Genomic DNA, 24,734 nt, shown 5'->3' with positions numbered 1-24,734 from the left:
TCAGGGACAAGAAAAAGAAAATGCTAACTGAAGTATGCTCCCCAGCTAAATATATCCCCACCTCTCAGTCCAGGCTTAACTCACATCCTCCTTCTCCTTTTGATACTGAAAAGTGTAATTGGAACCCCATAAAATGACAGCCTTGATATTGCCTTGCCTGGACATGATGGACAGCTGCAAGCTTTCCTGATGAAGCTTCTCATGTTCTCCCCAATCTCCCAGTTTTTAGAATGTCTACACTGCTTAGAAACTCTCTTCTGGTGTGTCTGAACCTGTATGTTCTTTAAAGGCAAGGACCTCAAGTAATAGTTTTTGTGTGTTCTCTATTAACAAGAAAATTACTGAGTATACACCAGGAATTCAATGAATATTGCTGATTGATTAATTACCAGTCTCTTCTATGTCCTTCCTTAGCACGGAGCATCAATCACCAAGTAAGAAGTCAGTTCCTACTGGGTGTAAGGTCTGCCTTTGACCACCTCTTCACTGGACCTCAATCCAGCATCACAGGGGTTCATTTTCACAGCTAATTCTCACTACCCTGTGAGGCTTAATGTTCCACCTAACCACCTTGTCCTAAATTCCTTCTCTTGGTACTTGTCACACCCTTTTTCTCTGGTTCCCCTGGTACTTACCAGCAGAGTTATGCTGATGGTAGTTAATGAGCTCAGGGATAGTGCTGAAAAGGTGCTTCTCAGCCAGGTAATACTGGCTCTGAGGTGTGGAACACACGACATAATGGCGTATCACCCCTTGAGGGTCCCTGAAGAAGTGGACGCTGAGTCAGCAACTCGGGAACAAGGGCCCAAAGGACCCCAGAAGTGAAGTGAGGTGAGTTTTGAGTTTAAGGGACAGAGGAAGTGGGAGAAGCACTTCATTAAGGAACTGTTGGATGGGTGCCCCTGTTCTTTGTCCCCAGGGCCTTAAAACAGTGACACTCACCCTGTAGATTTGGCAAACACAGACACGGTATATTTTCCAGCTTTGCTGGAGTCTCTAACAATGAAGCCTCCTTCTTTACCCTGGAAAGATGGGAAAAGAAGCTGACCATCGGGAGGAAATGGCACTGCCACCAGCATCCCAACCGCCCAAACCCAAGACAAAACAGAAGTCCTGATTTCACTGCCAAGTTCCACATTTGAGCTGCAGCCTCATTGCTTTTGAAACTGAAAAGTATAATTGGGACCCCATAAAATGAGAGCCTTGACATTGCCTTGCCTGGAAGTGGCGGACAGCAGCAAGCCCTCAATTCAGGATCCTTGCTTGTGGTGCAAAGAGACTGCCATTTACTCGTGGTCACACACTTACCTCTTGCTTCAACAGTTGCTCAGCTTGACTCCGAGTCATGTGTTTGGAATACCACCTGGAAAGGGAGAGTGCTTGGCTGGCTTCTAGGCCATGGCCTGAGTGGCTCATTAGAGTGCCGTCTGTGGCTCATCCATGCCACTGAGTCAGTCAGTTCACTCAACTGCTATTTACTGAGTGCCTATCATGTGCATAGCACACTATATCCCTTTCCCAAAGCCTGCTTGGTGCTGAAGAATTGTGGAAACGGAGAGCAAGTGGCAGAAGGTTGCAGGGAACAGATGAGGGTCAGGGCCTTCAGAGACAACCCACTTCCGTGATTCGGGAGAATGGACAACCACAACAGTTTGCCATTTTTCACCCTTTCAAATGTTTCCTATCAGGCTGTGTTTTTCTTTGAGTGTAGTTCTTCAGATTTGGAGAGGAGAGGGTATGGTGACCTCTCCAGCTTCCATCAACAGGGTGTTTGGGATAAGGGTAAGATGTAGGCACTATCACTTGAACTGGTGGCATCATTTGACCCAGTTGATGCTGATTTTAATAAGTATCTTGAAATCAAAATTTTGTTGAAAGTATGAAAAAGGTTTATACTGTATTGTGAGGATTCTGTGCTGGGAACATAAGCATACTCACTCATACATTTCTATGGAGTCCTCAGCTTCAGTTACATAGTTACTAGGGATGTAGCCTTCCTGCCTGTAAAGGATACAACAGGGTTGATCATCCAACACTCCCCAATCTGGGTGAGAGACAGATTTGGTTACCTTGTATCCTGGGGCTCAGAACCAGTCTCAAATGGTGGTATAAAAAATGTCCCGCCCTCAAAGAGGATCATGTCGCCAATGCACAGCTAGGCCAGTGAAGTGTGTAGCTTCTGCACTTGCAACATTGATTATATGTGCTCCACAACATGTGGGCTCAGGGAGGGAGCCACGTGCAGAGCTGTGCTCTGGGAAGTACTTGGAGGGAGAGCATATTCCCTTTGATATGGGAAGAACAATTTCTGATCAGGATACTGAGTAGGGGAGTTATGCTGCAGAATTTTGCATGTGTGTAGAGTAGGTGGGAGGGATTTCCTGGCAGCTCAGCTAGTAAAGAATCCACCTGCAATTCAGGAGACCCTGGTTCGATTCCGATTCTTGGGTCAGGAAGATCCCTTGGAGAAGGGATAGGCTACCCACTCCAGTGTTCTTGGGCTTCTCTGGTGGCTCAGATTGTAAACAATCTGCCCACAATGTGGGAGACCTGGGTTCAATCCCTGGGTTGGGAAGATCCCCTGGAGGAGGGCACCCCACTTCAGTATTCTGGGCTGGAGGATCCCCATGGACAGAGGAGCCTGGTGGGCTACAGTCCATAGGGTCACAAAGAGTTGGACACGACTGAGAGACTAAGCAGAAAGTAGATGGACACAAGGCTCAGGGAGAGCGGACATGAACTCACCCATTTTTATCCCGGGCACGCCACCAGGGTAAGTTGCTCTCCTCCAGGATAAAATACTCATTGCCCTTATGCAGCTGTAGATCATTTGCATTCATTGGCATGTAGTCATAAAGGGCTACAACTTTTTTCAGCTCACTTGTCGAGACAGGTGCTGCTGTTGGCTCAGGGGGCAGTGGCTTTTTTAAGATCTGTGTTGTTAGGAAAAAAAAGTTGGGGAGATTGGCTAGATATCAGGCACTCTCCTATTGTTCCCCAACCATTCTAACCCAAATCAGGCAAATAGAAGGTTTATTCAATATTCACTCAACAACCATTTTTAAGCACCCATGCAGGGTCTCTCAGCATGGAATGTGCATCGGAACCATCTTGAGGGCAGTTAACAATCCCATCACCCAAGCAGTTTCAAAGACCAATTATGTCAAAATCTCTGAGGGTTGAACCCAGGCATCAGTGTTCATAAAGCTTCTTCGGCAAAAACCATGTATAGCCACCATCTGGAAAACTTCTTAGCACTAAACTACTACATGGACCCACTAAGTGGCTCTGAATCTTCTTTTCTTCGTAAAATGAATATAATAAGAATTCCTGCCTTGCTTACTTACAATATATGAGAAAAGCTTTTCTAGACCTCCAAAAGTAGCGCCCGAAATCAAATTTTATAGTGGTAAAATCAAGATATTGGGTATATGGGCATTCACTGTTAAAATTTTTCAATTTTATGTTTGAAAATATTTTTCATTTAAAAAAATCAGGCTTTGTTTTGTTCTAAACAAGTAATTGGATTAAATGGTTGCCAAGAGCTTCCTAAAAGCCTCTGTCTCTCCACTGAAGAGGAAAGCCTACTTAGAAGGCCAAATCCCCTATCTCAACAAGAATACCCGTTTACACTGCCATATCCCAGGGGGAATTCTAAAACACTGGTCTGTTTTCTGGGTGTGACTGTAAGTTTCCATTGAAGCAGCACCCAATTTCCCTGTATACCTGGTCCTCCTCAGGTGTGGGAGGAAGAGGCTTTTTTGTCTTGCGGTGAGAACTCCCAGGTTTTAAGCCTGCAAAGTAAGAAATCAGTGATAATAGCTACAGAGTGCATGTTTGGGAAGGGCCCAGGGACAGGTTTGGTCAGGAACTTTACTCTTGTATTTGGTGCCTTTACATAAGTTATGAAAAGTCTTGATGGCTACAGCTAGTGTCAGTTTGCCCAGCTGGAAAGAACAGAGCATCAGCTGGATTTTGGCTCCCACCCATCCCTTAACCCAGCCTCCTTTGTACACTGGCCAAAATGTACAAACCTGGGTTTGATAGAACCCTGAGAAAGTGATGGATAGAGTCAAAGGAGGGAGAGATTATATTGATCAGATCTCTTACTTCCATTTCTGTTCTCCAAAATTTGGCAGCCCATAGCATTTTTGGCTGTCTGGGAGCAGCAGAGATACTGCCCATCAATCCAGAAGCAAGGGTGATATTTCTGTACCAGATCACTGTTGTACCGGATTACTGTAAGAGGAGAAAAGAGAGAGAGAGAGGTGACATTTGACGTGTGGGAGAATCTACCATAGGCATGTTTTCCTCTTTGAGCATAGTGATGAGCTTCAGAAAACTGCCCCTTCCTCAGCCACCCTGAAGGGGAGCAAACACATGACCAGTTGGCTCACATGCTTCGCCATGGAGAGTTGCTGTGTTGTTCTCTTCAGTGGTTCTGTTACGATGACTATCTCCCAACCAGTGACCAAAGCGATAAGAATATCTGATGTCTCCAGGGCCCCAGAACAAAAATATGTTATCTATGGTTTCCCGGTAGTTCCAACTACCACACAATTGCACTCATCTCACACGCAAGTAAAGTAATGCTCAAAATTCTCCAAGCCAGGCTTCAGCAATACGTGAACCGTGAACTTCCAGATGTTCAAGCTGGTTTTAGAAAAGGCAGAGGAACCAGAGATCAAATTGCCAACATCCGCTGGATCATCAAAAAAGCAAGAGAGTTCCAGAAAAACATCTATTTCTGCTTTATTGACTATGCCAAAGCCTTTGACTGTGTGGATCACAATAAACTGTGGAAAATTCTGAAAGAGATGGGAATACCAGACCACCTGACCTGCCTCTTGAGAAACCTGTATGCAGGTCAGGAAGCAACAGTTAGAACTGGACATGGAACAACAGATTGATTCCAAATAGGAAAAGGAGTACATCAAGGCTGTATATCGTCACCCTACTTATTTAACTTATATGCAGAGTACATCATGAGAAACGCTGGGCTGGAAGAAGCACAAGCTGAAATCAAGATTGCCAGGAGAAATATCAATAACCTCAGATATGCAGATGACACTACCCTTATGGCAGAAAGTGAAGAGGAACTAAAGAGCCTCTTGATGAAATGAAAAGGAGAGTGAAAAAGTTGGCTTAAAGCTCAACATTCAGAAAACTAAAATCATGGCATCCGGTCCCATCACTTCATGGCAAATAGATGGGGAAACAGTGGAAACAGTGGCTGACTTTATGTTTTTGGGCTCCAAAATCACTGCAGATGGTGATTGCAGCCATGAAATTAAAAAACGCTTACTCCTTGGAAGGAAAGTTATGGCCAACCTAGACAGCATATTGAAAAGGAGAGACATTACTTTGTCAACAAAGGTTCATCTAGTCCAGGCTATGGTTTTTCCAGTGGTCATGTATGGATGTGAGAGTTGGACTGTGAAGAAAGCTGAGTGCCGAAGAACTGATGCTTTTGAAATGTGGTGTTGGAGAAGACTCTTGAGAGTCCCTTGGACTGCAAGGAGATCCAACCAGTCCGTCCTAAAGGAGATTAGTCCTGAATATTCATTGGAAGGACTGATGCTGAAGCTGAAACTCCAGTACTTTGGCCACCTGATGCGAAGAGCTGACTCATTGGAAAAGACCCTGATGCTGGGAAAGATTGAGGGCAGGAGGAGAAGGGGACGACAGAGGATGAGATGTTTGGATGGCACCATCAACTCGATGGACATGGATTTGGGTGGACTCTGGGAGTTGGTGATGGACAGGGAGGCCTGGCGTGCTGTGGTTCATGGGGTCACAAAGAGTCGGACACGACTGAGCGACTGAACTGAACTGAATGGTTTTCCGGTAGCCATTACAATCTTCCCGTAAAGCAGATGTTGACTCTGGGGGTCCTTCCCAGAAAAGGGAAACAATGTGACAAGCCAGCTCTCAATATACCAATGCCCCAGCTCCTGGGGTGCTCTTTCAGAGCTATTTTCCTTTGTGAAAACTCCTGCCTCATACTTTCTGTGTTCATAAAACAGTCAACAGAACAGAGCCCAGGATCAAATGAAGGTGATTTTGTCTCTAGAATAACATAGCTCCATCTTCCTAGGGCCACTGAGGTGGGTTGAGCTACTTGTGGGAGACAAACACAGCAGTTCTATTTCCCTCACAGGGTTGTGAGGCCCAAAAGATCTCTCAGAAGAGACAACAGGGTGGGTTGCAGATAGGAGGAATTAGTTTTACAGTTTTTAATACTGTGGCATTGCAAGAATTTTAACCACAAGTTGATTAGACAAGTCATCCTGGGATCCTGTTGCCAGATGACAGAGAACCAAAGACAAAGGAAATAATTGACAATAGCTAGCCTTGGGGCAAAGATCTAGGCTGGCCTAAGAATATGTGTATTTGAGGGCATACTCATTTCAGCATTTGATGCTAAAAAGAAGCCCTGCATTGCTTTTTTAAAAAAGATAAAAATAAAAACAAAATAAAACCTTCCTTTGTAGAGATCAGCTTAAGTCCTTAAGAGCTTGCTAGTCACACTCTACTCACTCAAGACTTTGGAGGAGGCCTAGAAGCTGCTGGTGGCTAGGTGCATTTTACAGGCAAATGAAGAAAAAGTGCTCTCTCTCTCTTTTTTTTCTTTCTTTTTTTTCAAGTGCCATCTTGATGCTTTTCTAAACATGGATTTGAAGACTTCTAACCAGTGTCTCCTGTCCACACACACTCACCCCTCACTTTTTCAGCACATCCCTTCACCATTGCACCAAATGAAGAATGGTGGGAGCTGATCAGATGGAGTGCAAGCTAAAAGGGGCTATATTATCTGTAGAGGATTTTAAAACAATAATAGAGCCAACCAAAAGTCTGTAGGCCTTCTATTATCCTTATTGCCAAATTCAGACTTAAATTGAAGAAAGTAGGGAAAACCACTAGACCATTCAGGTATGACTTAAATCAAATCTCTAACGATTATACAGTGGAAGTGAGAAATACATTTAAGGGCTTAGATCTGATAGACAGAGTGCCCAATGAACTACAGACAGAGGTTCGTGACATTGTACAGGAGGAAGGGAGCAAGACCATCCCCAAGAAAAAGAAATGCAAAAAAAGCAAAACGGATGTCTGAGGAGGCCTTACAAATAGCTGTGAAAAGAAGATAAGCAAAAAGCAAAGGAGAAAAGGAAAGATATACTCATTTGAATGAAGAGTTCCAAAGGAGAGATAGCAAGGAGAGATAAGAAAGCCATCCTCAGTGATCAGTGCAAAGAAATAGAGGAAAACAATAGAATGGGAAAGACTAGAGATCTCTTCAAGAAAATTAAAGATACCAAGGGAACATTTCATGCAAAGATGGGCTCAATAAAGGAGAGAAATAATATGGACCTGACAGAAGCAGAAGATATTAAGAAGAGGTGGCAAGAATACACAGAAGAACTGTACAAAAAAGATCTTCACAATCCAGATAATCATGATGGTGTGACCACTCACCCAGAGCCAGACATCCTGGAATGTGAACTCAAATGGGCCTTAGGAAACATCACTACAAACAAAGCTAGTGGAGGTGATGGAATTCCAGTTGAGCTATTTCAAATCCTAAAAGATGATGCTATGAAAGTGCTGCACTCAATATGCCAGCAAATTTGGAAAACTCAGCAGTGGCCACAGGACTGGAAATGGTCAGTTTTCATTCCAATCCCAAAGAAAGGCAATGCCAAAGAATGCTCAAACTACCACACAGTTGCACTCATCTCACACACTAATAAAGTAATGCTCAAAATTCTCCAAGCCAGGTTTCAACAATATGTGAACCGGAAACTTCCAGATGTTCAAGCTGGTTTTAGAAAAGGCAAAAGAACCAGAGATCAAATTGCCAACATCTGGTGGATCATTGAAAAAGCAAGAGAGTTCCAGAAAAACATCTATTTCTGCTTTATTGACTATGCCAAAGCCTTTGACTGTGTGGATCACAATAAACTGAGGAAAATTCTGAAAGAGATGGGAGTACCAGACCACCTGACCTGCCTCTTGAGAAACCTGTATGCAGGTCAGGAAGCAACAGTTAGAACTGGACATGGAACAACGACTGATTCCAAATAGGAAAAGGAGTACATCAAGGCTGTATATCGTCACCCTACTTATTTAACTTATATGCAGAGTACATCATGAGAAACGCTGGGCTGGAGGAAGCACAAGCTGAAATCAAGATTGCCAGGAGAGAGAAATATGAAAAAAAAAAAAACCAAACAAAAAAAAAGATTGCCAGGAGAAATATCAATAACCTCAGATATGCAGATGACACCACCCTTATGGCAGAAAGTGAAGAGGAACTAAAGAGCCTCTTGATGAAATGAAAAGGAGAGTGAAAAAGTTGGCTTAAAGCTCAACATTCAGAAAACTAAAATCATGGCATCCGGTCCCATCACTTCATGGCAAATAGATGGGGAAACAGTGGAAACAGTGGCTGACTTTATGTTTTTGGGCTCCAAAATCACTGCAGATGGTGACTACAGCCATGAAATTAAAAGACACTTGCTCCTTGGAAGAAAGCTATGACCAACCTAGACAGCATATTAAAAAGCAGAGAAATTACTTTGCCAACAAAGGTCTGTCTAGTCAAAGCTATAGTTTTTCCAGTGGTCATGTATGGATGTGAGAGTTGCACTGTAAATAAAGCTGAGTGGTGAAGAATTGATGCTTTTGAACTGTGGTGTTGGAGAAGACTCTTGAGAGTCCCTTGGACTACAAGAAGATTCAACCAATCCATCCTAAAGGAAATCAGTCCTGAATATTCATTGGAAGGACTGATGCTGAAGCTGAAACTCCAGTACTTTGGCCACCTGATGCAAAGAGCTGACTCATTCGGAAAGACCCTGATGCTGGGAAAGATTGAAAGCAGGAGGAGAAGGGGACAACAGAGGATGAGATGGTTGGATGGTATCACCGACTCAATGGGCATGAGTCTGAGTAAACTCTGGGAGTTGGTGATGGACAGGGAGGCCTGGTGTGCTGCAGTCCACGGGGTTGCAAAGCGTTGGACACGACTGAGAGACTGAACTGAACTGAACTCTGGCAATTTTGAACAATGTTCCAGATACTTTTCCTAGCTAGAACTGATTGGTCCTACCCTCTGCCCGCCCCACCCCTCTCTCATGCCACCACTGTCCCCAAGGGATTTGAAGAACCTTGGTGCAGGCTTCATTACCAGTAGACATTTCAAAAACTCTTGATCAACAACTAGCTGCTCTGATAAATGAAGCTATCCTAATATGCTGATGAGAGGCTATAGGACTTCCTACCCTCCTACCTCCAACACAGTCATTAAGAACCCACCCTACATTTCCAAATAATTTAAGAGGTCCCTTGAAGATGACACTCTTCTTTTGTTGGTTAATGCAGAGCTGGTATTTCCAACTACTTAGAACTGCAAAAGCAGTGTCTGTTACAAACTGAATGTTTGTGTCCCCCCAAATTCATATAGTGATGCCCCCCATGTGATATTAAGAGATGTGGCCTTAGGGACGTACTCAGGTCATGAGAGTGGAACCTCAAGATGAGATGAGTGCCCTTATAAGAAGAGACTGGAGAGAGATTCTTTCTTTCTGCCATATGAGAAGCAGTGAGAAAAGTGACCAGTTGGCAACCCAGGTAGAAAGTTCTCACCAGCAACCAAACTGGCCAACACCTTGGTCTTGGACTCCCCAGCTTCCACAACTGTGAGAAATAACTGTTTGTTGTTTAAGTCACTTGATCTATGATATTTTGTTGTGGTATCCCAAGCTGATTATGACAGCATCCAAGTGGGAGAGCTAGGAGAAAACTGCTTACTTCACCAGCGCATGGGGCCAGGAAGCACTAATGGTTGATGCACATTCCAAGTATATCATGGACTGATCTCTCATATCCATTTTTATCAGGATAATGGCTCAAATTCTGTTTGAGGCATGAGTGATTGATGACCATCCATATACATCATTGGAGTTTCACAAATGCCACTCATTCATGTTGGTGAGGTCAGGTCTTTTGCTTATTTTTGAAGCTACAGTTAGGATAGGCTCTATTGAGCTTGACCAAATGAAGACAAGTGTCTGTGGTGCTGTAACATTGAAGTGCCCACTGCCATGTTCAAGGAATCGGAAGGAGAGAGCTCAGGGCTCAGTCCTCAGGGATACAATGTTTGCATGAAAAGTACCACTGAAAAAAGATGGCAGTTCAATATAAGATACCTGACATCCTACTTTTTAAATTGAGGTATGAATGTGAATGTGTTAGTCGCTCAGTCATGTCCGACTCTTTGCCACTCCACGTATTCTGCCAGGCTCCTCTGTCCATGGGATTTTCCAGGCAAGATACTGGAGTGGGTTGCCATTTCCTTCTCCAATGCATGACAGTGAAAAGTGAAAATGAAGTCGCTCAGTTGTGTCCGACTCCTAGCGACCCCATGGACTGCAGCCCACCAGGCTCCTCCATCCATGGGATTTTCCAGGCAAGAGTACTGGAGTAGGGTGCCATTGCCTTCTCCGAACTTATCACTAGAGTGGGATTTTACAGCTTCCAGAGTATCTCATTATTGGCATTGCCAGAATCTGGGGCTGTTCTGAGATCTTTAGGATTTGCATCTAAATCTCCCAGCAGCTGTGGTGTTTGTTGCAAGGCAGCTACTTTGGGGCTTCTCAGCCCAAGTATATTCTGAAGTAACTGAAAAAAAAAATGCTTTCAGTAAAACACAAGGGAAGAGAAGGCAAAATTGAACCAATGAACCAACTGAAATAGTTGGTTTACTCTTAAAATATCTTGCAGCCAACTACAGGTGCAATTTCTGGGTTTGAGAACCAGGCAGCACAAAACTCTGCAATGAGTTTAGGTTTTAGGGTCAAACAGACTTAGGGATGTAGTAAGAACCCAGGCTCCACCGCTCACTAGCTGTGTGCCCTTGAGCAACTTACTTAACCTCTTAGAGCTTCAGTTCCCTCATCTGTAATTAGGGGTATAATACATACGAAATAAGCTTATTGGCAGAATTAAATGTGCCACTATGTTTGAAACACTTGGCATAGAGCCTGGTACAGAGTTAATGCTCATTAGGTGTTACTTGTTTTTAGCCCAAGGTTGCTGTGAGAATTAAATGAGATAATGATTACAAGATATCTAGCTTAGTGTCTGGCGCACAAAAAGAACTAAGTAAATGACCCTTCTCTTTCTTTCTCCTCTTTTGGCTCAAAAGATCTGATGATTTTTATATTGGCCAATCAGACTTGCATTCAAGGGACTGAACAAAGCTGGTGTAGTCAACCACCGAATATCAGAATCTACATGTTTATTAAGACAAAGGGCTGTCATGCAATAACCCAACCATGCTGTTATCAGTCTGCCATCCTTCCTGTTTCTCTAGGCAGCCTTTCCTGATGTCAACTCAACCAGTTAATCTCTCAGTCACTTGACATGTAGCTATATATACACACAAATATGTGTGCATGCATCCTGTGCTGTAAGCATTTACAGTCGAATTTATCTGAGCACACTATATGGTCTATGTGAAAAACTGAACTATGTTTAATTGAGGTCCTCACAAAGCAAGGAACAGAAAATAGCTCTTTGGAAAATATTTACCAACAATGAAAAGATGTACAGTGCCTTCTTGTACAGTGCTTTACAGTTGCCGTGTGCTTTCACATACATTACCTCTTTTGATCCTTAGGACAATCCCAGAGGTAGGTACCATGGACATTATTATTATTCCTCTTTCAGAAAAAGAACTTGAACCTCAAAGAAGCTTGTTGGCCTGCTTACCAGAGGTCACCCAGCTTATCAGTGGTAGAAGAAGACTTGGAACCAGGGTCTTTACTCTGACTCCAAGCACTCTCATAATCATATATTAATTTTTTTGGAACCAGATATTTCATATCTATGATTCAAAATATTGAAATAACCATTGAGCGCCACACCACACCACCATTGTAAATTGGTGTAAAGAATGGGACTTTTTTATAAGTAGGGAAATGGAGGAGTGTATAATTACAAAATTACGTTAAAGAGACAGCGGTAGAACTGAGTTGAAACTCTTAGTCTAGCACCTGATCTTTCATCAAATATGATGAAATATTATTGTCAATTGTATCACTAATATTGAAGAAAATGAAATATTTCTTGCCCCCCCTCTTCTCCTTTCTCATTTTCTCCCTCCTTCTCTTTCCCTCCTTTCTTTTTTCACCACCCTTCTTGCATCCATTCTTTTTTCTTCTCTCCTTTTCCCTCTCTCCTTCCCTCCCTGTCCCCATTTTGTTTCCTTCTTTCTTTCTCTATCTTTTTCTCCCTTTCTCTCAATCTTTCTCTTTCCTTCCTCCCTGCCTTCCTTCCTTTGGAAACTAGTTTATTTTCCAAGTAATTCTCACCATTTTTGAGCTGGTGAATCCAACGCTTCCTCAGTTCTTCGGTTGGGGAGAAGACATAGAGAGGCCCTTCATCATATACAACCTAGGGCAATGGACACACAGACTTCAGCAGTTAGGAGTCGGGAAAAAAAAAAGACCTTGAAGGAACTAATCTTAAGCTACAACTTTGTATAATGACAGTGGAATACAAAAAGGCAGGATCTTCAGTGAGCAGTGGGGCTGGTGTCATGCGAAGAATTCCTGAACAATTCATATCCAAGAATGTAGGACTAAGAAACTCTTAGCTATGTGAATTCTCCTAGGTCCTCCTGAATTGTGTTTCAATTTGTGTGTAAAATTAGTTCATAATCTTTGTGTTTATCCAATGAAGGATATTTTATGATCTTATTAAACTTTGAGTTTGTATAGAAGATAATTGAAGTAATGATTTATGTAACAAATCTTGATTAGTACGTATGAATTACAAACTTCATCAATATGAGCAAAATTTTAACTCATGGCTAATTTTCCCCCCAATGCCTAGTGGCATCCCCTAGCCAATATTAGCCAAAATAAACTAAGTTTGGAACTACAGACCTACTTCAAAAAGAGTGAAGTATATATTAAGCATCATCATCAAATCAGTCAGTAGTTTTTGAACACTACACATGTACAAGACATTGTGCTGGGTGTTATGGAGAAGTACAAAACATATACAACATGGTCTCAACCCTCACAGATTTAGTAGACATCACAGTAGATTCTAAAGTCAAATGTAAATTAATTTTGAATTATCTGCTATTTACCATTATCCACCAGGCCAGTCACATCAACTTAGTGAAAAACAATGGTAGTAAAAACTGTGTCTAAAACACCCCTCCCTTCACAGGTTTTGTAGTCGGGGACATGAACAAGATCCTTTTACATTTTTTCTTTTTGCTTGTCAGTATTGCTGTGCTCATAAATCCATGACAGAAAGCCCCCTCCCCTGAGACTTTCCACTTCCTTTTCTGGCTTTCACTGTTGCAGAGACTGCTTTATTCACGGTATGTAGCCTACAGAGTTCTAAGCACATAAGCAAACCAAATCAGAGATTGATTGAATCTGAAGCTGTTGCTCTCTTTGATGGCTTACGTTGCATCTATCAAACAGATGTCTATGTGGCTCTTCAGTTATCCCAGACTTGAATAGAATTTAAGTTTATATGTAAATCTAATAAGGCTTCCCCACCCTGAACTTCCTAATACTACTCCTTCCCTCCCCTTTTCTGTCTTTTCAACCCACATGACCACCATTAGACAGATAGGCAGAACCAGAAGGAAGTGAAATGCTCACTCAACAAACAGCATCTTTCTCAATGCAGTTATCATAGACAAGACACACCATATTAGAATTAGTGCCATTATGGGTTCTCTTTGAGGTGTAAAGAGTAAAAGAAACTATGTTTGACTGGAAAATAGAAAAGCAAACACCCTCAGCCCATGCCATCCCTGATGATTACATTACAGGTCCCCTTGTGAGCTGATGAGAGAAAATACCTCACCTGGAAGGGGTAAGGGAACCTTTCAATAATTGAGATCTGCTCAATTTCACTGCACTCTTCTCCCCTTCTCTGCAATGACAGAAAAAATCATAGTTATTGGTTGATGCATTACTCTTCTCTGGATTTCCTTAGGTACTGGGAGTCTTTTGCAGTGGTTCCAAAAGACTATCCTGCATGGACAATGCTAATCCTTAGTGATGGCTTCCTATATTCCATTGGGGACACATAGCCATAGGATCCAGCACACCCTCATTTAAAAATATCTCAAATTATTGAGGAAAGGGAGGTTACTCAATAAGTGATGCTGGGACAAACATTTAACCACTAATATTGGAAGAGGTAGGAGGGTAGTTAAGGTAGCTATTTCACACCATACACCAAAGTAAATTCTGGATGGATTCAAGAGCTTATGAAAGAAATGAAACCATGAATAACAGAAAAAAAGTGAATATTTATACAATTTTGTGAGAGGCAAGGCCTTTCTAATATAATGCTAAAAGTTAGAACCATTGAGAGGAAGATGAGCTAATTTGATGACATAGACTTTAAAACCCAGTATGGTTTAAAAAAAAAACATAAACAAAATTCAAAGATAAATGAAAAACTGGAAAAATATTTTCAACATATATTATAGTTAAAGTTAATATATCTAGATCTCTTAAAAAGTACTAGGAAAAAGGTAAATATTTCAATAGAAAAAAGGGCTAAAAAATTAACAGGCAATTCACAAATGGAAAAAGTATAAATGAGCTGTAGATGTATAATTGAGTAGCAAAAAAATGCCAAATAAGTCAGCAATTAAATATCATTTTTTGGCCTTCAAATTAGCAAATATTTAAATTATCTGGTGTTGAAAAGAATGTAGAGGAATGTATACTCTCATATACAGCTTGTGGGAGTATATAATATTCAAATTCTACTTCTACAAAGTAAAATAGAATAAAACTATAAAAATAACCAAAGTGTACCGATTTCATAAAGAAAAGAACAATATGTTACTCCTAGGAAGTTGTTATAAAGAAAAGAATAACAAAAATACATAAAGATGTGTGCAAGAATGTTCCCCTCAACATGATTTCTGATATCAAATAATTGGAAACAATTTAAATGTCTAGTAATAGGAGACTGGTTGAACAAATTAGAATATATCCATGATAGGGAACACTATATAGTTATTAAAATCATATTATTAAAGATTACCTATTGTCCTGGGGAAAAGTTTTCATATACTGTTAAATTGAAAATGTAAGTGGCAAAGCAAGATGTTTAGTATGATTCTGTGTTTCAAATATATAACATATATATTAGTGTGAGTGTATGTGTTGTTAATGGAGAAAAACATCAGTAAGTCCGTACATGAGCATGTTAATAGTTGTTTTAGCTGAATAATGAGATTATGCATAATTTTATCTTCTTTATGTGCTTTCTTTGTATTTTGCAGAGTTTCTGTAATAAACATGCATTTACTCTTGTCATCAGAAAAAAAATATTTAAAAAAATCAATTAGGAAATCAGTAGATGTTATGTCCTCGGGGAAGTGAGAGAAGAAGCGGTGAGAATCTCAAGACTCAGAGCCCTAGGGTTCTGGCTTGCAGACTAACTCAAGCCTGTAAATCTGATCCTGGTGACTGAGGGAGTAAAACCAATCATCTCTGATCAGCTTGAACACTTGATGTGATATCATGTTAAAACTGGTGTTACAAGTTTTCCAGTTAAGTGAGTTGTTCTGCATCTGGGGAAAAAGACGTTGAGACTCAGCATAACCAATATGTGGCGCAGTGAAGAGCATATTGGTATAAGGGACCTTTATGTGTCCCACACTGCACAATATCACCAGTTTATTTGCAAAGAATTGAAGTGTTCCAAGTTTCTGAACTCCACCCCACCCCCTGCACCTGGTTCTAACAATGGTCTCTTCTCACCGGAATCTGTCTTTCAGGGGGAGGATTTTTCTCAGGAACCACTGTTTCAACGCAGGTGATCTTCTCAACATCTATTGAACCCTTCTTACTGCCTCTTCTCTGAGAAAGAGAATGAGGAAGAAATGGAGAAAGGTTAAGAGCGATTAAGCAACCAGATGATTAGATTTTGCTATTTCATCATTCAACATAGTGAGGTGACACCCACACTCTAGATCAGGACCTGTCATTTTGAAAAAATGAACAAACAAACCAAACCCAAACAACTTCCAGATCTATTAACCTGATCTTTTTTGACTACCAGATGGAGGGCAAATGCTATAGAAGAATGGTTGAATTTGTGTGCCTTTAAAACAAAAAAATAAGGAAACAATTTCCAACTCTTGGATTTCATTCTCAACAATCATTTAATGAGTGCTCACCAACTTCAAAAATCCATGGTGAGATTTCCCTGATAGCTTCTTAGCACCTTTGAATTTTTGCTCCAGTATGACTTCCCAGTTCTGGGTTAGGAAATACTTTCCTGAATTTGAAGTGTACTTAGGTCCCTTCCATCCTGCTCCACCCCCAACTCCAACCAAAAAGGATCTACCTTCTCGCCAAGGCAGATTTAAGGCCAAGTCCTTAAAACTCAGGTTTCGCAACAGAGAAACTTACCCCGCGTTCAAAGTCATACTCATAGTAGGAAAGTTTTTGCGTGGTTAAGAGAAAGAGGCGCTTCTTGAAATTTAAAGGTGATGTTTTCTTTTTCTGCTGGGATCGCTTCAGAAAGATGCTCTCCAATATCACTGCAGCCATCGCTTCTTTCTGGAGCTCACTGGGTGCTATTGATAATGAAAGTTCTTGAGGACCCAGCACATTGATCCTCCTCATCCCTCCTGGTTCCCCCTCAGCCTAGCCACCTACTTTCAAATAAAACAGAAATGTTCAAAGCTAACAAAGAACCATCTTCTTACCTTGATGTCCTCCTTCCATAACCCTCATTTCTGCCAGTTTTCAGGTATAATGGATGCACACTGAATTGGGGTGATTGGTTCTACATCATGAGTTCATTATATGAAAAAACTGGAAAAATATTTTCAAAATATAAAAAATATAAACCCAGTTTATAACTGGGTTCTTGCATAAGTCAATGGAGTGCTCTGGATATCAAGGACATGTACCACGTGCTTGGTAATGTCTAGAAGCAACTCTACCCTAACCACCCTTTTACTATATGTGCAGAGTCTGTGAACAATAAAAAGTCTCGGTGCAGCTGTTGGCCCTAATATCCCCGGAAGGTATAGTGCAGGTGCCAGAACTCCACTGAGGCAGATATTGGACTTTCAGTTCCCGGTTTCCTAGACAGTGAGTGTAATTTTTCATACCTTGTCCCACTGGGGTCTGTAACCAAGGGGTCTAATAAGGATATGGAGGCTGCACCTGCAGTTGTGGATATATACTAACTGCCACCCAACTGATTTTGCCCATCCTTTGTAGCTCTGGCTGAGCTTTGTTCTAAAATTGAAAAACAATTTTTGAGAGACAGTTGTTTTGTTTGGTTTTTGCTTTTCCCTTCCTTTTTGCTTAGATTCATTCTTTCGGATAGCATCATCAACTCTTAGAGATGCTGTCTTTGATCATTTATGAAAAGTAACTTGTTTAGTCTCTCCAAACTTAATGATAATTCAGAAAGATTCAGTCTGGGTAGCTGAAATATACAAAGGCAAATAAAGTTACACAAAGTCACCCTTGGTTTGTTTTTGTTTTTTTTTTAATTCACACAAAACACCCAGTTATTCACTTAAATGCACCATCTTGTAATACTAATCCACAACCTTCATTAGAAAGATGAAGTGAAGACATAAATACTGACACAAAAACAGAGCACTACAAAATTCTGAAAAACCATCACCAAATGGTCAGCCCCTTCCCCATCCAGTTTTGTTGGAGGTAAGTTCTTTTCCTGAAGGGGATAGGTTTTGTTTTGTTTTAACTAAATTCCTTATGCTTTTGGTGGCAGAATAAAGTCAGTAGTTTTTTCCTACTTGACAAGCATAAGTTACTTCTCACACCAGGAAAGCAAAGGAATGGTTTGTACCGAAGTCTGAGGCTATCCACACCATTATTTTGCTCTTTTTTTTGTGATGTAAACAGTTCTATTATTGTACTGAGGAGACAAAAATAGGTTACAGGAACACCAGGGATGTTCAGAATGATCACTTTGCTACTTGTTCATCATCTGGATGCCACTGTTCTCTGGTGATAGATTTGTTCAACTTTTTATAAATGATCTTTTGAGAAAATTGGGCCAAGAAGTATACTTTTCCCTACACCTTGCCACACAGCTCTCTTCCCTGTCATCTCTCACAGGAGTGACAAACTGATAAGAATTGTAGCATTCAGATTCAGCTCAATCCCCAAAGAGATTTCTTGTAACATTAAGATTTTTCATTTACTCAGAAGTAGTGATAACCAACGAATAATGGTCGGTTCTCAGGAACTGCCAACTCATCGAGATCCCGTACTAATATCATGTTTGTTCCCAGGGTGAATCCCAATTAAGTACCTATTCACAGCCAAAGATTCAACTTAGAAAAAAGAAAATAATACCCTAAAGAAATCAAGTAACATGACCAGTAAATTGGATCAGAAGCATCTGAACAAACCACGTCCATTTGCGCCTCTTTTAGCTGAGTAAAGCACACCCATCATTTTACCTTTAGGTTTGTTGCAAGCTCTTGGTGAATACACTCCCCGCTCAGACCCAGCATCTGCTTCAGCCTTGGCCTCTCCTCTTATTTCCCATAAGATAGGTCCTTCTGAAAGCTGCCTCTGTTCTTTTTGTTTTTCAGAACAAATCCAGTTTGTACAAGAGGAAGCCTTCCTCTCTTTCAAGTGTCTGTGTTGGGGTAGGCTTTAGAGCTGGTCTAAGTATGAGGAAGTAAGTAAGCCTCTCACTAGCCATCGCCCCTCTGAGCATGGGGTGAAATGGCCTCTACCTGTAGATCACTGAGCTGGAGGACTGCTGGGATTTCCACGGCCCGATTGCTCCCTCTTCGATTGCTTCCCCCTGTTCCTTGTGATTCATTCAAGACACACATGGTCTGACAATGTGGTAGCTCTTCCTTAGTCACCATTGGTCCATTAATGGTGAAAGGAGAGGCATCTGCTTTTATATCTTCCTGAAGGTTGGTGTGTAATGGACACTCTGCTTTAGAGGATAGTTGCAGCTTCTTTGGGTACTTATTATGGAAGGTCTTAATTTGTTTCTAACAATTTCAGCAGCCCACAGAGTCAACTGACCACAGAAGATGCACAGTGAGGGCTGACCCTGCACCTCACTCATGTGGTGGGGGTGGGGTGGAAACGGAAGTGACATGAATGTTACAGACACACATACACACACACTTCATATAGGGAAAGAAAGAGGAGAAAAACGAATAGACACACACGGCTCTTCATTTAAAACATAAAGCTACAGTATTATGATGTTCTCTTTATTAATCTACAAATGCAGAATTTTCACACGGCCATGTTGTGCAGCCTTTAGGCTCCTTATGGAGCGGTAGAATTCCAAAAGAGAATGCTTAGTAGTAAGAGTTCAGCCATTTTACAAACTGCCCTATGTCAAGGAATTAATATAACTAGCACTTGCAGAATTGGTAAAGTAAACCACCCTTGATTCCTATCTTTGCTCATTATTAGGGACAACATCAGAGCAAAAATCAGAAAACAGCTCAGCCTGACTATGATTAGGAAAAGTCTTAGGAGATGCTAGTTAGAAACAGTCAGTCATACTTCAAATAACTACTAAGACAGAAATACCCAATAAGCTGCATTTTGTGTTTATTTCTCCTTTAAAGCATTATTTAATTGCCCAGCAAGATTCTAGCCATTTCCTTTTCTCCCCAGGGGAATGGGAGGAAACTCCTGCTTCTCTTAGTGCAGACCATCATCAGACATTTTACACACATTCTTTCATTTACCTGTTATGACAAACAGGAAAGCAAGACTCATGGAGGTTATGTGACTTGCCTAGATCTATCCATTTGTGACTCCACACCCTTGCTGTTTCTGTTGTACCTCATTGCCTCCCAGAGGGAATTTTGTTTTTTGCCTTCAGTGAAGTGTGATGTCATTCACGTCGGCACTCTGTCACTGCCCATGGCTATCATCAAAGAGCATCTTCTGAGAACATTCGACAAAGGAGGAAATGGTGGTAAGTGTGGGGATAAGTAAGAAAGAATTCAGCATCCAGGGGCACTTTTCTCTGCAATACTCCTCTACACATGAAAGGATGGTCTGTCCCATTTAACTGACAATGGTACTTTTTCCCACATGAGGACTCTTCTCAGTTCCACCAGGGTTTTCTTATGTTGTCCTTTAAATCCTCTCTAAGGAGATCTTGTTTAACTGGTGGATTTTTAGATTCACCAGCTGTTTTTTCCTTCAGGATTTTTCATTGTTAAAGGGATAAAAGCATAGAGTTTAGGTGGAACACCAACTCTTTATTCTAGGGTTGTTATTGCTTACTGTGAATATGAAACTTTGTTTGATTGTACTTTCTTTTATATTATGAAATATTGCAAATAGGCAGAAAGAAAAGAGAATAACATTACATTCATGTGCTCACCATTAGCTCTATAGGTTCCTAACATTGTGCCACTTTGTTTCTGTTTTTTTTTAAGAAATATAATACTGTCCATACAGTCAAAACTCCCTTGTGTGCTCTTCCACAATTTTAGTCCCCTCCCTCCCTACAGACTACTAATATCTGGAATTTAGCATTTAGCATTCCTAGGCATGTTTTTATAGTATTACTATGTAATAGGTAATAGTAGGTATTACTATGTAATAGGTAATACTAAGTAAGTATCCAAAAGAGATATTTAGCATTGGTTTACCCATTTCACATTTGAATTTATGTGTTACATACTCTTTAGCAACTTGCTTTTTTTCTCAATGTAACATTTTATGATATTTTTTAACCTTGGTAGCTCTAGTTCATACATCTTAATTCATTTTGATATGTATCAAGTATTCTATATGATGAATACATCACATTTATCCATTCTCCTATTGATGGATACTTAGGTTATTCGTTTTCAATTATAAAGAATGCTACCATGAACATTCTTGTACTCGTGGTCATAGTTTTCCACTCTCAGAATGAATTCTCAGTTACTTAGCCAAAGTGGCAAACCCAGTCCAGCTTGTGTGTTGGACTATGCACTTCATGTAATCCTTTGTTCCTTTTTGAGTTCAATCTTCCTGAGTGTTTTCTATGAAATCTGGTAGAATTATCAGTGGTCTCTAAGTAGAGTAGAGTATAACTGATAGGCCTACTGAAAATCTCTTCTCAGGTCCAAGAAACATCTCTCAGGTTTTGATTGAGATTTTGATTGAGAATTTCCCCATCTCTGAATCAGAAGAGAAGTTGTCGTTAAAATATCATACCCATAGCAACAAAGAGCCATAATTAGTCTTGTTAAGTCCTCAAGAAGGTCTGTTCAGGTCCCAGTGAAAGCTAATTATTTGATGATGTTTCAGGGTCAGTGCTACAGGTGACCAAATTTGTGATGAAGACTTCCAGCAAAATCAGTTTTCTGGCTGCTGGCTAACCTGGGAAATTCTCATCTACTGCAATCGTTTCTAAGAGGTCTTAGCACTCTGGTTCTTCTTCAGCATTTCATGTTGTTAACATTTTACAATTTTCTTCTATGGTTTTGGACACTTCTGGGTCTCTGTCAACTCTTCTGCCCTGCACTAGACACAATAGATTCTGGCCAAGTAATGATGAAAGGAGAGCCAGATAACCAATCTGCAAGTTTACCCTGAGCAACAAGTTGGTGGTAATACTTTCAGCATTGCTCCTTTGCCCTGAGGGTGACTGCTAGGATGTCCGTCTTTCACTCTGGATTTGTGTGACCCTTTGACCTTCTTTTTCAATTTAGTTTTTGTTTTCCCTGTTTTAAACATATTATTTTTTCCCTCAATATCACAGTAAAACATGTTCATTATAGAAATCGTTTTAAGTACAGGGATATTAAAAAGGAAACCTCAGTTACAAGCTCATTATCCGGACACATTAATCTTTAGGCATGTTTCCTTCCATTCTTTTTCTCTGTGTTTTTCTGACTATATTTGAGATCATATTGCACCTGATATTTATAGTTTGCTTATTTTTCTTATTTCTTATACTTAGATACTTATTACATAAGTATCCATCCGTCCATCCATTCACCCAACATACGTTGTCCACAAAATATCTAAAGTTCTTGTTTAACATTATTCCGGATGTTTTCCCATTTTGTTAGGATCTCTATATAAACATCATATACTGAGTCAAAAAGTTTGTGCCTTTTGCATTTTGAAATATATTGACAAAATAGTTTCCAGAAACACTGTAACTGATTTCCACTCCAAATAGCAGTTTTGGAGAACCTGTTTTTCCATACTCTTGTCTCTTTTCTGCTCCACTTCTAATCAGTTTCTTTTTATTCTGTTTCTATTACAGATAAATATGTAGGAAGGAGTTAACAGACTATAGTTCATTCTCATTTGGGGCATGCAAGGCAGCGAGAATAGCTTCTCCTAGAAGTTCAGCTAACCGATGTTAACCCTAAGGGCATGTGGTAATTGCTCACAGAGAGGGAGGTGGAAAGCCTGGGATTAAGGCTTTTGCTTTTCAAATGCTCTCCCAACACCCTCAGCCAGTGCACATGAACCTCCAGAGAAACCGAAAGTCACACGTGGCCCATTTGTTTCAGGGTCCTCAGAGCATTTCTCCCCCCCAACCCCAACCATGGCTTCATTTGCATAACCTAGCAGTTTTGCAGTGAATTAGGTCAAGGTCTGTCTCTAACTTCTTACTGAGCACTGCCTCACTGAAAATTCTACGTCACTCTTATTCCCAGGTCCTAGCCACCGGATATTGGCATGGCATCCACGGGCAAAAAGCAGCAGGCATCTGATGACTCTTTGGAGAGCATTCAGACTGGTTTTCAAAAGCCATGTCTTCCCCTTATACCTAAGTCACTTCCTGGTATGGGTCTAGTCCACTGAAAGGAAACTCTCTATAGGAAATTTGCTCGAATGGAAATAGTAAATCATACTGATGATAATTTTAAATTGCACCCAGACCCTAGAAGTGGATGGAAAGTTGCACTAGTTCTCACCATGAGGAGTTTACAAAAGATTCTAAACAAACACATCGCTAGTCATAAGCCACAGGAATTTGGACTTGAAAGCAAGTAGACAGTTTAAGTAGTCTGAAGGCATCAGAATAGACCAGATAGGGCTAACGCTAAGGGATTCCATTTCAGTAGAATGCTTTAAATTATTTAGGGTATTTGCATCTTGTGGCTTATTTGGTAGGTGACATTTTTTATCAAATAATTGAGGCTCCAAGAGGCCGTAGCACCCTTGGTCAGGGGCTTGGCATGCAAAATGAGGGAAGGAGCAGAAGCAGCAGGTAACTAACAGCACAGAAGATAACCCTTGAGCTGTACAGAGCCCTGCCTCTGGGCTTTGCTGCTGCCCTACCTCTGGAAACAAACAACATGAGACAGAGACTTGGAGCTTGGAGAGCAGGGTGACCGGGAAACTCCATGTGGAGGTCCCATACTCACCCAAGGATGTCTTGGTCAGGGCCAGCAATCCCTTTTAATTTAGACGCCACATATTTGTTCTAGGCAGGCCCTCTGGGGACCCTGACTGGTCTCAGGCAGAATACAGATAATAGCAAACACTGAGAGAGGCACACTGACTATTGCTGGGCCCCATTTTAACTACTTTACATAGGATAACACACTGCTCACGACAATCCTATAGGGAAGGCACTAGGCAAGTAGGGGGAAAGGGCAAAGGGAAAACAGCAGGGGAAGAAAGGGGCAAGAAAAATTCACTGAGATTCCCCACGAATTTATTAAGCATTGACTCTGTTCCGGGGTGGTAATGAACAAAATAAAGGAGGGGATAAAGAAGAGGGGATACGCGTAGACAAAGGAGAAGGAGGAAGAGGAGGAGAAGGGGGAGGCGGATGGAGAGGAGGAGAGGAGAGGAAAGGAGAGAAGCAAATGATGGAGCCTAGCAAAAAAGAGAGCTGTGCACATGGCAGGCAATGGTAATAGGAAAAAGCTTCCCCGCGACCTCGGGGGTTGGCCACACCGTCTGGGCCTTGAGGCTGAGGCTGACTTCTGGCCCAGTCTCTTACCCACTGTTACCACGAGGTTGGCACACACAGTCCTTCCAACAAGGCAGCTCTGATCCCAGCAATACTGGCCCAATGCAGCCAGAGGCTTTCCACTCTGGTTGAGCCTTTCCGTAGCTTACAAAGCTCAAAAGCATGTGCGCTTTGACCAGTTTTTTTTAGACAATCTGCCTCTTAAAAATTTCTTCTTCTAAAGGTCTCATTGACACAAGGATCCATTTGGGGTCTTCTGGCAATATTACCCAAACAGTTTATTTTTATTCTGGCTTATTTAGCCATGGGCACGAAAGCTTACTTTTCTGCCAAATTGTGTAGAGTTGCCTCTTTCCAACATCTGCTACCTGTTCAGATGGTTACCTCATGTCACATTTTTTTCTTTTTGTCTCCACCCAACTATGACCTCCCCAGAAAGGACCCTTCCAGCCTCTTCTGATCATCATAAGGGACTACCACGGCCTTGGGCTGATGACACTCCCACCCTCCATCAGCCTCCTCCGGCCTCAGACTACATGTCACCAGCCACGCTTTCTCTCTGGCTTTCAAGGTCCCAGGAAAGGCAGTTGCTGCTGCTGTCCAGCCCTTGCCATGCCCCGGACCCACCTCAGTTCTGACTTTAATGCAGGCAGCTCCCCGGATGCATTGAGATGCCGGGACTTGGAAGTTGGGACTCGACGTCAGAAGACACTGGCCCTGGAGACATATTCTTACAGTCCAGAGAG

General features: G+C 41.4%; 1 protein-coding gene across 1 annotated transcript in view; it reads right to left on the bottom strand.

Moving 5' to 3' along the window:
- Positions 1-24,734, bottom strand: part of BTK (Bruton tyrosine kinase) — a 31,459-nt gene extending 6,725 nt beyond the window's left edge. The window contains exons 1-12 of the mRNA XM_081565693.1: positions 24,616-24,734; positions 16,479-16,645; positions 15,825-15,923; positions 13,903-13,971; positions 12,381-12,462; positions 4,111-4,239; positions 3,727-3,794; positions 2,746-2,933; positions 1,939-2,001; positions 1,309-1,363; positions 943-1,022; positions 636-763 (exon numbers count right to left, since the gene is read on the bottom strand). Of these exons, the coding sequence (XP_081421819.1) occupies positions 636-763; positions 943-1,022; positions 1,309-1,363; positions 1,939-2,001; positions 2,746-2,933; positions 3,727-3,794; positions 4,111-4,239; positions 12,381-12,462; positions 13,903-13,971; positions 15,825-15,923; positions 16,479-16,619 (1,102 nt within the window). The 5' untranslated portion in view covers positions 16,620-16,645; positions 24,616-24,734. The remainder of the gene's footprint in view (positions 1-635; positions 764-942; positions 1,023-1,308; positions 1,364-1,938; positions 2,002-2,745; positions 2,934-3,726; positions 3,795-4,110; positions 4,240-12,380; positions 12,463-13,902; positions 13,972-15,824; positions 15,924-16,478; positions 16,646-24,615) is intronic.

Source organism: Giraffa tippelskirchi, chromosome X (genome assembly GCF_054371585.1).
Source record: "Giraffa tippelskirchi isolate mGirTip1 chromosome X, T2T-mGirTip1v1.2.pri, whole genome shotgun sequence".
Taxonomy (NCBI): domain Eukaryota; kingdom Metazoa; phylum Chordata; class Mammalia; order Artiodactyla; family Giraffidae; genus Giraffa; species Giraffa tippelskirchi.
The sequence above is the reverse complement of the archived record's forward strand: the minus strand, read 5'-3'. Positions and strand labels throughout refer to the sequence as shown.